General features: G+C 32.7%; 3 protein-coding genes, 1 long non-coding RNA gene and 1 pseudogene across 6 annotated transcripts; 3 read left to right on the top strand and 2 right to left on the bottom strand.

Moving 5' to 3' along the window:
- The first annotated feature begins 660 nt into the window (after positions 1 to 660).
- Positions 661 to 2,512, top strand: LOC106414671 (2-oxoglutarate-dependent dioxygenase DAO-like). Of its 2 annotated transcripts, XM_048765278.1 has the most exons (3): positions 661 to 767; positions 1,279 to 1,649; positions 1,732 to 2,512. In XM_048765278.1, the coding sequence occupies exons 2-3, from the start codon at positions 1,303 to 1,305 to the stop codon at positions 2,297 to 2,299; spliced, it is 915 nt and encodes a 304-aa protein (XP_048621235.1). In that variant the 5' UTR covers positions 661 to 767; positions 1,279 to 1,302; the 3' UTR covers positions 2,300 to 2,512. The 2 variants fall into 2 exon arrangements, with proteins under 2 accessions (XP_048621235.1, XP_013710739.1); XM_013855285.3 differs by lacking the exon at positions 661 to 767 and having other exon boundaries at positions 1,177 to 1,649; positions 1,732 to 2,511.
- A 1,198-nt stretch (positions 2,513 to 3,710) lies between these two features.
- On the top strand, positions 3,711 to 4,864 carry LOC106414697 (2-oxoglutarate-dependent dioxygenase DAO-like). Its single transcript, XM_013855302.3, has 2 exons — positions 3,711 to 4,102; positions 4,267 to 4,864. The coding sequence occupies exons 1-2, from the start codon at positions 3,711 to 3,713 to the stop codon at positions 4,838 to 4,840; spliced, it is 966 nt and encodes a 321-aa protein (XP_013710756.1). The 3' UTR covers positions 4,841 to 4,864.
- A 291-nt stretch (positions 4,865 to 5,155) lies between these two features.
- Positions 5,156 to 6,691, bottom strand: LOC106414518 (annotated as a pseudogene).
- Positions 6,692 to 7,072: 381 nt separating this feature from the next.
- LOC106414827 (probable fucosyltransferase 8) lies at positions 7,073 to 9,036 on the bottom strand. Its single transcript, XM_013855410.3, has 2 exons — positions 8,728 to 9,036; positions 7,073 to 8,662 (listed from the first exon to the last, which is right to left on the bottom strand). Exons 1-2 carry the CDS (start codon positions 8,816 to 8,818, stop codon positions 7,224 to 7,226), a joined length of 1,530 nt encoding a protein of 509 aa, XP_013710864.1. The 5' UTR covers positions 8,819 to 9,036; the 3' UTR covers positions 7,073 to 7,223.
- Positions 9,037 to 10,501: 1,465 nt separating this feature from the next.
- LOC125591303 lies at positions 10,502 to 12,553 on the top strand. Of its 2 annotated transcripts, none has more exons than XR_007327254.1 (6): positions 10,502 to 11,158; positions 11,252 to 11,386; positions 11,461 to 11,546; positions 11,675 to 11,732; positions 12,112 to 12,205; positions 12,296 to 12,553. It is a non-coding gene; the product is annotated as an uncharacterized LOC125591303 (long non-coding RNA). The 2 variants fall into 2 exon arrangements; XR_007327253.1 differs by having other exon boundaries at positions 11,000 to 11,158; positions 11,452 to 11,546.
- The last annotated feature ends 3,838 nt before the right edge of the window (positions 12,554 to 16,391 follow it).

A 16,391-nucleotide genomic window follows, 5' to 3' on the forward strand; every position in this document is an offset into this window, starting at 1 on the left:
TGTTGTATTTTATATGGAGAAAAACCACCACATTTTGGAAATTTATATGGACTGAGTAAAATGTTGAAATTGTCTATAGACAATAAAAAAAAATCTTTGAGTAACTTGGTGACTAAACAAAATCTATTTGGTGACAAATGTCATAAGTAAACAGACTGAATGTTTTGATCAAAAAAAAAAACAGACTGAATGTAAATGACTAAGCTAAGCAACTTAGGTTCTGATTGGGATTTTAACTTTGTTGGCTTTAGAAGCTTTTATTTAATTCTAAATCTTTAAAGTTTTTTTTTACCAATCAGACTTTAAGCTCTCTAAAATCCTAAAAGACTCCTTAAAAAATCTCAAAACCAAAGTAACTAACTTTATTCTTAATGTGACTTGTTTTTTTCAAAGCCACAAATTAAAAGCCAAAAGATTAAAAGCCATTTCAAATCTTTAAAAGCCAAAAGTTTTAACAGCCAACCTAAAATTAAAAGCCTCAAGTCAAAAACAGTCGGATCCTTAATGACAAATGGCAATACTAAATTACACTTGGTGACTAACTAAGATAACTTAATAACAAATGACTAAAGCTTAGTAAACTTAGTGATAAATGTCCAAGTTACTTTATGATTAAATTTTGTGAATTTTTCGTATAAATAAACATCTAATCTCTCAATTAAACTAACTCATTCATAGATAATAATCTTAAAGATTAGCTTTCATATACAAATCTTAAAGATTAGCTTACAAATACAAAGTTCCAGCAACGTTTTAAGTCTTTCAAAGTAAGTCTCAAGAGTAGTGTAGTTGTTAAGTTCGCAAATTATATTTTGAGTGATGCAAAATATATAGTATGTCAATTTCATGCGGTTTTATCCTGGAATTCCATAATCGTGCATAAACCATTTCATCTAGCAGCGATCAATTGAGTTAAAGAAATTGATCATATCATGACTCCACATATTCGTTTATTTTTACATTGATGTTTTACCAATTTATATTATCGTAATCATCGTATTTTGTTTTGTAATTTTTAATATGGATTCTCTTGTCCTAACATATTTGTCATTAATAATATTTTTATCATTAGTCACGTTTTTTTTGTCATTAGTAATTTTTTTTTGTCATTACTCTTTTTTTTTGTCACTGGTAACGTTTTTTTATCATTACTCACGTTTTTTGTCATCTGTAACGTTTTCTATCATTTATCATTACTTACCCTTTTTGTATAGTTACATTTTTTATCACTACTCACAATATTTTTGTATCACATTTGACTTTGGTTGTGTTGAGTAGACACAGACCTCTCCTTTGAAAATAATGTCGAACACCGGTGTAGTTTTCCCGACGATAGACTTGGGAGAGCTTTCCGATGAGATCTTGAATCAGAACCTCCGTGAAGCCGGTGAGAGATTGGGATGCTTCAGAGTGATTAACCATGGAGTTTCTTTGTCTCTCATGTCTGAGATGAAGAAGACCGTTATGGATCTCTTTGAACGTCCCTACGAGGTGAAAGTACGTAACACTGATGTGCTACCAGGGAGTGGTTACAGATTTCGTCCAAGCGAAACCAATCCTAATTATGAAGCGTTAGGTCTCGTCGACCTGGCTTCTCCTCAAGCCCTCAATACTTTCTGTGACCAGCTCGACGCTTCTGCTGAACAAAGGTTTTTGTCTCTTTTTCTTGTTTTTTTTTTGTTTGGTCTCAAAATGGTATGGTACATTGATTAATGTCTTGATAATATTCAGGGAGATTATGGTGAAGTATGCAGAAGCTATTCATGGGCTTGCAGAAGATTTATCAAGGAGACTAGCAGAGAGTTACGGGTTGGCTGATACTACCAACTTTTTCAAATCTTGGCCGATCCAGTTTAGTATCAACAAGTGTCATTTTAAACCCGAGACAGTCGGGAAAGTTGGTGTGCAGGCACACACAGATTTTGGGTTCTTGACGATACTTCAAGATGATGAAAACGTTGGTGGATTTGAAGCCATGGACCCTTCTTCAGGAACGTTCTTTCCCTTAAGCCCGTTGACAAACTCGCTTGCTATCAACCTTGGGGACATGGCGACAATATGGAGCAATGGAAGGTTGGGCAGCGTGAAGCATAGAGTGCGATGCGAAGCTAAAACCAGGTTTTCTATCGTCTCTTTCCTGTTGGGACCAGTGGATACAGATTTGGAAGCTCCGAGTGAGTTTGTGGATGCTGAACATCCGCGGCTATACAAGCCTATAAGTAATAAAGGGATACGAAGTCTCAGAGTGACAACGAACTTGATTGATGGAGAAGCTCTCAAACATATATCCTATGAATGAATGAACATGATGATGTAATGACATAAAAAGACTATTCTACTTTTTATTTGGTGTTCTTAAGATAGAGAAGTCAAGATGTAACTCTGTCTTAAGGTATGCGAAAACTATGGATCTTCGCAATTTATATAAATAAAAGATTTTTGTACTTTGAGTTTATGCAAACATTCTCACTGGCTCTAATTTTCATATAAAAGCTAAAAATCATGAGGATCTTGAACTAGTTTGATTCCACAAATTCTATACTTACAATGTCTTACAAAGGGACGATGTTTCCTGTATTGGTTCCAGTCTTACCTTTGCAGCCATAAACAGGAGGGACGTGGAAACACGGCTCCATTGAATTGGTTAGGTTCCTTGAGTTTTCATATCAGTTTTCACCTTTTCTTAACTAAATTGTTATGAAGTGAAAATGTAATAAGATGTGGATAACATTTCAAGACTTTTGAACTATATATAGTCTAGCAATTACATCTTATGCAAGCATACTAGTTCTATATAACATTATACTGTTGCTTTATCATCCGTTCTACCAATCAAAATCTAGTGCATGAATGTTGGTATATATATTTAACAGAAATAAAATATGACAAATCTCCAAAATAGCACCTTTCTAAGTTTATATCACAAAAATAACACTCAAAAACTAAAATGACCAAAATAAGACATTTCTAAATTTATCTTTTGAAAATTTTAATTTTTCAAAATTTGAAATCTTATCCCCAAATCCTAAACCCTAAACTCTAAACCCTAAACCCTAAGCCCTAAACTCTAAACCCTAAAATTTAAACCCTAAACCCTAAACTCTAAACCCTAAACCCTAAACCCTAAATCCTAAACTCCACTCTTTAACTCTAAACCCTAAGTTTGTGACTTTTGATAAAACATTAAGTGCTATTTTTGTGACTTTTGACCTTGAGTGCTAGTTTGGGAATAAAAACTTGATTTAGTACTATTTTTGTCTTTTTCTCAATAAAATATCATTAATTTATGATTTTTGCATATATTTAGTGTATGAATGTTGGTGTATTGAGTTTGTTTAAGTTGACACTGAAAAAAAATGTTGGGGTATATCTAACTGAAATGGAATATCATTAAATTTGTGATTTATTCATATATTTTGTGCATGAATGTTTGTGTATATCTAACTAAAATGGAATATCACTAAATTTGTGATTTTTGCATAGATTTAGTGTATAAATGTTGGTGTATATCTAACTGAAATAAAATATTATTAAATTTATGATTTTTTTTCATATATTTAATGCTTAGTGTATCCATTACAATTGACCCAAAAAAGAGTAACGTTATTTTATTCTAAGACACGTTTTATCATTAATCAATCTTAGGATGAGAAGTTTCGTACGTTTTCTTCTGATTCTTGAACTTCTTTATATAACATTGGACTCTGGTTATGTTGAGTAGTCAAAGACCTCTCTTCTCAAACTCAACATTGAAGATAATGCCGGCCACGAGTGTAATTTTTCCGACAATAGACTTGGGAGAGGTTTCTGATGAGATCTTGAATCAGAAACTCCGTGAAGCCAGCGAGAGATGGGGATGCTACAGGGTGATTAACCATGGAGTTTCTTTGTCTCTGATGTCTGACATGAAGAAGACCATTATGGATCTCTTTGAGCGTCCATACGAGGTAAAAATGCGTAACACTGATGTGCAACAATGGAGTGGTTACACGGCTCAAAGCGAAATCAATCCTTATAATGAAGCATTGGGTCTCTACGACACGGCTTCTCCTCAAGCTGTCAACACTTTTTGTGACCAGCTCGAGGCTTCTGCGGAACAAAGGTTTTCTCTTTTTCTTGTGTTTTTTGTTGATCTCAAAAGGGTACGGAACATTGAGTTACATAGGCTACATCTTCCTTGAGGATTAGTTTGTCCTTTCATAGCTCCGAAATACCCAAAGACCAATTAAAAAAAAAAACATTGAGTTGTGTGTTGATATTTTGTAGGGAGATTATGGTGAAGTATGCTGAAGCTATTCGTGGGCTTGCAAAAGATCTATTAAGGAGACTAGCAGAGAGTTATGGTTTGGCTGATACTACCAACTTCTTCAAATCTTGGCCAAGCGTGTTCCGTATACACAAGTATCATTTCAAAGCCGAGGCAGTTGGGAAACCTTCTGGTGTGAATTTACACACAGATTGGGGGTTCTTGACGATACTTCAAGATGATGAAAACGTTAGTGGACTTGAAGCCATGGACCCTTCTTCAGGAACGTTCTTTCCCTTACCCCCGTTAGCAAATTCACTTGCTATCAACCTAGGGGACATGGCTACAATATGGAGCAATGGAAGGTTATGCAATGTGAAGCATAGAGTGCAATGCAACGAAGCTAAAACAAGGTTCTCTATCGCTTCCTTCTTGTTGGGACCAATGGATACAGATTTGGAAGCTCCAAGTGAGTTTGTGGATGCTGAACATCCGCGACTGTACAAGGCTATTAGTCACAAAGGGTATCGAAGTCTTAGAATGGCAACGAATTTACATGATGGAGAAGCTCTCAAGCTTATATCCTATGAATGAATGAATATGATGTAATGCCATAAAAAACTTTTATACTTTTTGTTTAGTGTCCCTAAGATAGAGAAGTAAAGATGTAACTATGGATCTTCAATACATAAATAAGTTTTTACATTAACATCTATCTTTGTGGATGTATTGTGAACAAACGCGAATTAACCTTGAAAAAAAACTTTTAAAAGAGCTAAACGAATTGAGGCAAATACCCATTACGGTCAAACAATGTGGCCAGACACTTAAAAATTAACAGGATGCAACACTTCTCTTTGAGTTTATGCAAACATTCTCACTTGCTTTAGTTTTCATAGAAGTTAAAACTCATGAGGTATCTTGAACTAGCTTGATTCCCAAGATTCTATCCTCACGGTGTCTCACAAAAGGGACGATGTTTCCTGTGTTGGTTCCGGTCTTACCTTTGCAGCCATAAACAGGAGGGACATGGAAACACGGCTCCATAGAAATGGCACGACCACAAGGTGGGTCAGGAACTGTGTGGTTTACTGGTTCGTAGAGTATCCATGACTTTAACCCGCCCATACCTTGAGCTACGTATCCGAACGTAGACGAAGCGCTGATCACAACTTCATCTGTCATACTCAAGAGATACATCTCAGCAAGGGTCTTTTTGTTGTGCAGCTTCTTGTCACTCTGCTGATGCGCTTCTTGACTTGGCTGGTGAACTACAACTACGGCTCCTGTTAAAGTCGGATGTTCCCAATACATACTCTTGAGACTCCCCTAGTATCCAGAAGTCAGAGAAGTGACCAGGACAGCTTTGAGTTTAGAGGTTTTCTCCGTGGTGGGGACTTGCTCATGAGTGTCTACTTCTGGTAACAGTTTCTCTCTTTGAGTACAGGCTACAATCTGATCCATTACATGCTTGATGGGAGGAGGACTTGTTACTTCTTAAACTCTTACTTGGATCCCAAGTCTCTCGTCTGTTCTTGACAAGTAAGCAATGTAAGACCTTGTAACCATGCCCCAGACTTGGTTTGTTGGATGAAAAATATACCTACTCAAATGGTGGAAGACAGTATCTTTCTGTGGGAACAGCTTGATGAGTTTGGTCAGAAAGCTAGGGATCAACCATAGAGATGGAACAAAGTATTGATTTGACTTAGCGACCAGCCAAGGCACTTTCCCTATGATCATTTGTTTATCTTCACAAAAAAACATCTGATCATGATCACCATAATCATGGAAAAGATAAAGATAAAGTTGTGATGGGATTGTAGTTGAGTTAATGCAATGATTCTTCAACATTGTTCCATAACAACGCGAGTACTCACGGTTGAAGCTATCAAGCTGATCCATCAACGGAGAATCAAGAGGGAGAAACCAAGAAGTACCAGGGAAAGGCTCGCAGAAGAGGTCGCTTGTATCAATCCTCTGGTCAACAAGCATGATTCTCTCTGTCAAGAGAGCATATAGGAACATAGAAACCATAGAGATCATCCTGTTTCCTAACCCTAACCCTGACAACGGCGACACACACAACACATACCGGCATTCATCACCAGAGTTGCTTACATGATTGTGACCAAGCTTCTCTGTAGCGCTCTTGTAAGCTTCTGTGCCTGGACCGCAACGCTTGTGGAGCATCTCGTAGCGTCTTAGCTTAGAGATGAGATGTTGAGAAGGCTTGTAAGGTGAAGTCTTGCGATACAAGGAAGACGGATACCTACTCAAGCAAGAATCTTCATCAAGTTCTTTTGTGAAAACGGACTTGTGGTGGTTGAAGATGTTAGAGGATTGTTGTAGTAGCACCAAGCAAAATAGTAGTAGTAAGCAAGTGGCTATTCCTATCGTGAGCTTCATCATCCCAGAGATTATAAACGGCATAGCTCTCTTCATTATTTCAATTTTGTTGCATGTAAATATTAAATATTGATCCTGGTTTCAGGATGATGGAGAATGGAGTGTCATGTTATATGACCATTAAGAGGTTAAGGGAAACGTGATCTAAGAGGTATGGTTAAATCATTACCTTCAACTTCACTACTAAACTAGTAAGAAGGCCTGTTTATAACCATTGTAATCACTGTCATGTTAAATTTAGCAGTTGGCCTGTCACGTTTTTGGATTGTTTTATCAACTAAATCGTTACTCTATTTCTTTCTGATTATATAAGGTAAACTTCAGTGTGTGACGTGTAGTATACAACCATACACACACACAAAGATATAAATAGTCAAACATACTTTGGTGATTATTTCGATTTCTTAGGATTTACAATGATGAACATAGAAGTTGGTGAAGGATTAAAATCAATATTCACCAACTAGCTTAACTCCTGTAATATAATCCTTACAAAACTTAATGACGTTATAACAATCTTTGGTGATTATTTATTTATAGATTTTTGGCAACAATGATGAGCTTACAATCAAAGTTCATTGGCTGAATCAACTAGCTTAAGCCCTGTGAGCCGATCCTCACAAGGCCTAACGAAGCGGGTGATCTTCACTGTCTTAGCTTGACAACCATAGATCGGAGCTCTAAGGAAACATGGCTCCATCGATATGGCTTTAACACACGGATTTTTCTGGTTCTTTGGCTTGTAAAGTATCCATGGCCTTAATCCTCCGAGTCCTTGAGAAACATATCCGAACGTAGACGAGTTGCTTGTGACAAGTTTATCAGTTAGGCTTAACAGATAAATCTCAGCGAGTGCCTTTTGGTCGTGAAGCCTCTTGTCCGTTTGCTGATACATTTCTTGGCTTGGTTGGTAAACTTGGACCATGTCTCCTGTGGAGCTCGGGCCTTCCCAGTACATGGTCCTTAGATTCTCCGAGTACTCCGGGTAAAGAGATGTGACAAGAACGGATATGAGTTTCGGTCTTGTTGACGTATTAGTAACTTTTGATTCTGTTGCAGCTACTTCAGGTAAGAGTTTCTCTCCTTTGGTACAGGCTAAGATCTGGTTCATAACGTGCTGGAAGTAACCGGCTGGCTTGGTTAGAACTCGTACTTGAATCCCAAGTGTCTCGTCTGCTCTTGATAAGTAAGTGTTGTAGGATCTAGTGATCATACCCCAAACTTTGTTTGTAGGGTGGAAAAGATAGCGACCTAGATGGTGGAAGACAGTGTCTCTCTGTGGGAATAGTTTGTTTAGTTCGGTTTGGTAACTAGGGATCAACCATAGAGATGGAATAAAGTAAAGGTTTGCGTTGAAGACTAACCAAGGGACTTGTCTGATGAGGTTTTGATCTCTTTCACAGAAGAACATCTTATCATGATCCTCATAATCATGAATAAGATAAAGACATAGGTAAGATGGGATGTTATTATCCCTCGTAGTCCATTTGATGGTATGATTCTTCAACATTGTTCCATAACAATGTGAACCATTCTTGTTGAAGCTATCTAACTGATCTGTCAATGGAAAATCCAGAGGGAGTAACCAAGAAGTACCTGGAAAAGGCTCACAGAAGAGAGAGTTTATGTCGGTGCGTTGGTCAAGAAGAATGATTCTCCCAGTCAAGAGAGCATAGAGGAACAGAGAAGAAAGAGTAAGGATTCTGTTTCCAAGTCCATAAACAGCAAGCCACACAATGTATTTGCATTCACCAACGGATCTACTCATGCTGTCATGATGCCCAAGAATCTTTGTTGCTTCCTTGTAAGCCTTTGTGCCTGGGCCGCAACGCTTGTGAAGCATCTCATAGCTTCTAAGCTTGGAGAGAAGATATTGAGAAGGCTTATGAGGTGATGGCTTGCGATAAAAGGAAGAATGGTACCTACTCAAGCAAGATTCTTCATCAAACTCTTCAGTAAGCAGCCCTCCTAACAGTTTATCCCTTGGTCTTCTTGAATACTTTTGACCTGTGCAAGAAAAGTCAAGAGGACCATTCTTGATTTAACACAACCAAAAAGATGGATGAGTTTACCTTTTTCAAGAGGCTGATGGGTGAAGGTGAATAATGCTAGTAAACACATCGATGAAAGTAGAAAGCAAGTGACAACTGTTGTCAGCTTCATCTTCAAATCCAGAGCTCAGAAACTTGGCCAGAGATTAGGTGCTACTTACTAAAACATGTTTATGTGGAGCTATATATCAAAAGAGTTCAAGTGTGACTACTAGACTAATTTTAGTTTTGGTAGAAGAATCTTGTACTTGTTATAGTAAGTGTGCTGTCACTGTAGGTGACGGTGAAGCTTCTTGTCTCTTTGTTGGTACAATCACAATCTCATATTTTTGACCTACCTTTTTAATGATGGAAGGGACCTGCCTTTTCCACTAAACGTGAACCACAAGTCTATTATCTGCGGTTGATAAGTGAACATTGTAGAATATATGATTTTTTGACGTTAAAACTCCTCAACTAAATTTGTTTTGGATAAAAACCCCTAAACTAAATATTTAACGAAAAAACCCCTAAACTAATTTTATTTAATGAATTAAACTTTAACAGGTCATAATTACCATTACTACCGGTAAATCTTTAGTTTAGAGATTTTTATATTAAGTAAACTTAATTGAGAGGTTGTAACATTAAAAAATATCAAAATTTTATAATATTATCTAAAAATTAGTAGCTTAAATTTTCAAAATTAGCATTTTTTAATTTTTTTTTTGTAAATATATAAGTTTGATGTGTTTTTAACATCAACATTATATACGTATAAATTAAAAATGTAAAAACCTAGAAAATATAATAAAAATTATATCTTATCTAATAAAAATGTAATAATAAATCTTTAGATAATTTTTAAAAATATAAAAAACAAGAAAATTATTTAAATATTTACCTGTAGTAAAATTACTAAAATATTAGAAATGTAAAAAACAAGAAAATGTAATAAAAATTATATCTTATCTAATAAAAATGTAATAATAAATATTTAGATAATTTTTATTATATTTTCTAGATTTTTAATTTATACATATATAATGTTAATGTTAAAAACACATCAAACTCATATATTTACAAAAAAAATGAAAAATGCTAATTTTGAAAATTTTATGTTACTAATTTTTAGATAATATTATAAAATTTTGAATTTTTTATATTTTTTATATTTTTAATGGTAAAACCCCTCAACTATGTTTACTTAATGTAGAAACCCATAAACTAAAGATTTACAAGTAGTAATGATAATTATGACATGCTATGGTTTAAGGGACATTTGCTAAAAACAACCTAAATATTCAAGTCAAAACTAAAAGTGTACCCCACTTTCAGTCAAATGCAAAGCCAACCTAAAGGGATAGTGAAAGTACTATTTAACCCTTATGACCAAACAAAAAAACAGAAATATATTTTACGTTTTTATCCTTCGGAAGTCTACACGTAATAAAAGAAGTCTACATATATATAGACTTCCTACGAAGTCTACTTTATAGACTTATTTTGGAGTCTACACTCTAATTTGATCTAATAATTTAATTTTGAAAATGTATAAAAATAATTATTGTGATATTTTTAACTAATCATCAATATAATGGATAATATGAAGTAAATAAATTAAAATTTCATATAATTGAACAATTTTGAAGAATATATACTAATTTGGTTATCATGTGTTAGACAATGTTCATAGTTTAGAAACAAAAGGTTCTAACATGTTATGTCTTATTAGATTTCTAAGGGTTAGATTTTAGATTGAGATTTTTTTTGTTTTATTACTTAAATTTATATATAAATGATTAGTAGTTTATATTTTGTATATTTGGATATTTGAACCAATAATTGAGATTTTTTTTATTACCAAGCAAACATTTAGGGTTTGTGATTTGTGGTTTAGGGTTTAGTAGACTTACAATAAAGTCTACTTCACTATAGACGGCTTTTTCAGTCTACTTTACTCGGTATTACAAAAAAAAATATTTTAAAATTAAATTTTGTTATTTAAGATAAAAATATGTCATTTTATATTTTAACTATTAAAATAAAGAAATAAATTTAATAAATTATATATTAAAATTAATAAAACAATAACTTATTAAAGGAATGAAGAAAAAAATCATAAAAAGGTTACATATTATATTTTAAATAATAAAGATAAGAAAAATAAAATTCTAGTAGACTTATAAATATGTCTACCAAACCGTAAATATTTTAACCTAACCAGATTTTAACCAAAATAATTTAACTTAACCAAAATTAAACCATAAAAGTTTAACCTAACCGGATGTAGTACCCAACATATAAATACATTTTATTTTGTGAAATTTGGTAAAAACACAGAACCTAGCGCCGTTGCGGCTCTCTCTTCCTTCTTCTCCCACTCGCCGTCCTCTCCGAATCACCATCACCACCGTCCTTGTTCATCTCTCAGCCATCTCCACCTCGTCACTACCGTTCCTATACTCCTGTTGTAATATCTCTTTCTTTACCTCTCTCTCTCTCTATTTGCTCGGGTATTTCCTTACAATCCAATGTAAGCACCTCTTGTCCGATTACTTTTCAGCAAGAGTCTCGGGAGTGAGGACAGTGGTGAGCCGGAGATGAGTAGCGGCGGTGAGGAGACAGAGCTTAACTTCGACTTCCATGGAGTTCTTCCGTGTGTTCGAACTCGAGGGATGAGATTGAGTTGGATTCAAAGGTAAGTCTCTTACCCTCTTTCTGAGATTCAGTTTCATTTCTGATTCATTGTAATTGATTATGGAGGAAACGAAGACGCGGTGCGACGGAGGGTGGGGTCGTGTCCATGAGCTTGAAGTGTCCTGAGTGAATATAGCTGCTGAACCACATTTTCCAAAACTGTAAAAACTTCTTCTTCTTGTAACATGATTAAATACCTTCTATTCTATAGTTTTCTACTGTCTTTTGCTCCTTGGTTCGTGTAATATGATTTTATTAATGACTGTGCCTTGTACATTTCTGTTTGCAGGTACGTTAAGGCTTGGGCATTGATGAATAACTGCCACAAACCAGCTGAGGACGACATTGTAAGTGTATCAATTGTCTCGATCTATTTTTATTTTGTTGTGTCTGGACTCTGGTTTCTTAATGATTGTATCTCAGTTGGTTTCTTTATATATTTTGGTCATAAGTGTTTCAGATTTTTATTGACTGTGAAGGTGACTTCTTATGCAAACTAATTCACATGTTTGATTCACATAAAGTCTCTGTCTGTCAAAGATTAAATCTAGAGTTTATGCTCATTGAACATGTTAAGGATTACTTTAAGAGAATCAAAGAGAATGGGTTCATCGATGTTAGGAACATAAAAGTAAATTATTTTCATCTTTTTAATTTTGTGATTGTTACAGCCAAAGAACATGGAGTATGGCATGGGTTTAACTCCTTGTCCTTTTTGTGTTGTAGGAAAGTTTGAATATAGAGTAACCGAAGAGATTCAAAAGGATCGTCTCACAAACAATACTCATGAAGCATGTCTCCCAATTCATGAAAACTGTAGGTAAGCTCTGCAATCATCTTACTCTATAAGGATTTGTCTCTTTGGTTTCAGTATGATGGCTGAACTAATGGTTCTTTCAAAAATTTCCAGGGTTTTAACAGCTCATGGGTCAAATACAATCGTGTATGTGACAGATGTTCATGTTGATATCAGTACAATAACCGAGACACTGGGAGATCAGCAGTAGAGTTGTCTTTATATCGTCTTCTAAGCAGTAGAGTTTGTTATTTATGAAAACTGAGTTGTCTTGTTTTACTTAATCAGAAAAGCTCAAAAAAGATTTGAGTAAACTATTTTGTATCAGAATGATGTATTGTTGGTGTAACAAATTTGTGTAGTTTGCTTCTAGGAGATTTATCTTATAATTTTATGTAAAAGAAGACTAATATTGAAGTCTACTCAGCATAAAGTAGACTTGGTTAATACACTTGATGTTTTGTATTCGTCATTGATATTTTCAACATACACAAATTCAAAAATTAATATATCATTATGTCTTGGATAACTTGATCAAGTTCTTGCATTGCAATCATTTGTGGCACTCATAGGAGTATCAACACAACTTTAACACATAAGACAACTCCAAAGCAATAAGACATCTCATAAGTTCAACACAGTTACCCAAACTCTCACAAATAGTCTTTCACCAGCTATTCTCCGTAAATGAACTATTTTCTGTAAAAAATACGGTTTACATAATTAGCGAACAAATATTTCATGCTTGATAAAATCATAAACGTAGACTTACAAATACGTCTACAATTATTAGCTAACAAAATAGTCAAATGAAATGTATTATACTTTCGTAACTATAACAGATTTTTTTTTCAAAATCACTCAAACCCATTAGGATTATTTAACACACACTGTCAAACAAAAAAAAATTTAAAAAACTGAATGAATAATACACAAATTCACTTTTAATATATTTTTCTATGTAGACACCATATTCAGTCTAAGGAGATGTAGACGTTCTTTTCAGTTTACTAGTATGGACTGTCAAATATGTCTACTTTTTGGGTTAGTTTTTGCAATTGCAAATTTTACGAGTTACTTTTTATATTTGAAAAAAAATTGTGATTTCATAAAAGTAAACTTCATTTTCAGTCTACACTTTAAACAAGTTAGTTTTTGCTATTGACCAGAATTCACTTAGGATTTGACTTAGAATTAGACTTCATATGCAGTCTGCATGTTTGAATTTTTTTGAAAGAGGTTAGTTTTGCAATTGACCATGTTTGACTTTCAACGAGTAGATTGAAATGAACATCTACAAGTGTGAAGACTTCGCATGAAGTCTCTTTCAAATCCGACGGGTTAGTTTTGCATTTGACAAAAATAAAAAAGTAGACTTTACATGCAGTCTACATTTTTTTTCTAATATTAGAAGACTGCATATGAAGTCTACAATTTAATAAATTTTTGAAATATTTTTAAACTTTTTTGTCAAACACAAACGAACTTATTCAACGAAATCAAAGTTTTGGTCAAATGCAAAACTGACCTTTTGTAGACTTCTCGGGCAGTCTACATTTTGTAGACATCCGGTGAAGTCTACTTTGAAAAGTCAAAAGTTCGGTCAAATGTAAAATTAACCTCTTTTGCGTAGACGTTTTAGTAAGTCTACCTAAATTTTTGTTTTTGTTGCCAAAGGTGAAGACGTAGACTGCTAGGAAAGTCTCTGTTACCAAAAAAATTCTTTTGGTCAATTGCAAAACTGACTTGTGCGTTGACAAGTAGACTGCATCGTAAGTCTACACATAGGCGTAGACATACAAAACAGTCTACTATCGCGACACATATCTGAAAAATGACGAAAACTATGTAAATAGTTACCTTTTTCCGGTATAAAGCTCATTTCCAACATTTTCAACCGTCCAAACTCCAAACATAAGCAAAAAAAAACACTTTTGACGATTTACTGATGAAGAAACTCGAAAATATGAAGTTTGTGATTATGAAAATGAAAGTTATGAGAGATTTTTAGATGGAGATGTAGAGCAAATGAAAGGAAATGAAGATTTATTGGTTTAGAATGAGAGATAAGTGGTTGAAAATTAAATTTTAGAGCTTTAAGAGTTCAAAAATGGTGGTTCATAGTGGTTGAAAAAATTGATGATGATGGAATTATTGTAAATAAGAAGAAATTGTTAGGATATATTTGGTTTTTTGTTAATTTCGAAATTAACAAAAAAATTAATTATAATGGCAATTTTGTAAATAATTCAAAAAACATAAGGATAGTATGGAAAATTCATTGATGAATAGTAATGACAAAAAAAAGGGTTGGTTTTAGGTTTGACTTGAAAAAATGGGTTGGTTTTGAAAAACACCCATGGTTTAATTCATTAAATAAAGTTAGTTTGAGAGTTTTTACGTTAAATACTTAGTTTGAAGATTTTTATCCAAAACAAACTTAGTTGAGGGGTTTTAACGTTAAAAATCCTAGAATATACACCAAACCTTCAACTTATTACCTATTTAGGCAAGAATCCTCAAAAAAATGAGAAATGGATTTTAATACTCTTTTTTTCGTAAAATCTCAAATAATTTGAACTATAATTTTGAAATTTATGTTGATAAAGGATTTTGTTTATATTTATTGGTGAGACAGACTGACAATTCTCTTTGAGAAGTCAATATAAGAAATGCAATGTTATTTTAAAAATATACACACCGAATGTCATATATACTATTATGTGAGAAGTGAATTTGCTGATTTTTCATCTTTTCCCTAATTTTGATTTATTCAGTAGTTTTTATAAATATTTTATTATATATTTTAATAATAAACAGTTTTGAAAACATGATAATTACAATATATCATCTATACAAATATTTGATATTATCTTATTTATTATTATATATAAAAATTTCTTAGGTGAGTCAATGATTTTAATAGATAATTTTAATAACATTTATATTAGATAATAAACAGTTTTAAGAAAAAAATGATTTGTTTTAATAGATAGTTTTAATAATATTTATATTTGATATATTATCTTATTAATATTATATAAGAAGAATTTTTTCTTATATGTCATGAAAGGATTATATATTTATTTTTGGTATCAAAAAGATTATATATTTTATTGTTAATATAAGCTCATCAATAGCATATGCAGTTTATTATTTTAACTTATTAGTGTTTAGTTTTAAAAAAAAATACATCCTCTAACAATTGTAAAGTTTTCTAATATGTGTTACCACCAACTGGTTACCACAAAAAATAAATTTGCAAATTAAAAAAGATGAATATTTTAAAACGTAAGAGATCTCCTATACATTTTCAAAACATATGTACATTTATTTATTTATTTCAAATCATATTTCAAAATAAGATAATTCTTATATATATTATGTTGTTATTTGGAAATAATATTTTTATATTATAAATTTTTAAAATTAAGATAATTTTTTTTTACCGATACAAAAGCAATACATGATTACATGTCCCACGACAAAAATACAAAAATCAAACTTGCAAAAAAAAAATGAATATCTTAAAACATAAGAGATCTCCTAAATATTTTCAAAACATTCGTAGATTTATTTATTTATTGTAAAAATTATATTTTTTAAATAAGATAATTCTTATATATATTATGTTGTTATTTGGAAATAATATTTTTGTATTATAAAAGTTAAAAATTAAGATAATTCTTTTTATAATTAAATATTAATTAAAAAAATGTTTGTATAAAGATATTTTCTAAAATAGTTTTAATATGTGAGTTAAAAAGACTCAATAATAAACATATATATTTTGATGAAATTTTTTTTACGTATATAAATAATTTGATGTTTGATTTAAACTTATTGGGACGTTTGAATTAATAAAATATAAACTAATAAATATTTGTAAGACGATTATGCGCGCATGTGCGGGCAAAACACCTAGTTCATTATTAATTCACACATTTTTACGGAATTTTCCCATTCAGTTATGCTTAAATTTTCTTATAAACCTTTCATAAATCTTCCATATTTTTCCCTTTTTAAAATTTCATATAGAATTTGAAATAATTAAATACCATTTCATAACTTCTCTCTATCAAAGTCTTAAAGTCTCAACTCTCAATCATACATTTCCCTCGAAAATGATTAGAAAGTGGAGAAATGTTGGGTCCACACTTCACACGCAGAGACAGACAAAATGTCACATGTATGTGTGTGGACTGATCCG

Source organism: Brassica napus, chromosome C8, assembly GCF_020379485.1.
Source record: "Brassica napus cultivar Da-Ae chromosome C8, Da-Ae, whole genome shotgun sequence".
In the NCBI taxonomy this organism is placed as follows: Eukaryota; Viridiplantae; Streptophyta; class Magnoliopsida; order Brassicales; family Brassicaceae; genus Brassica; species Brassica napus.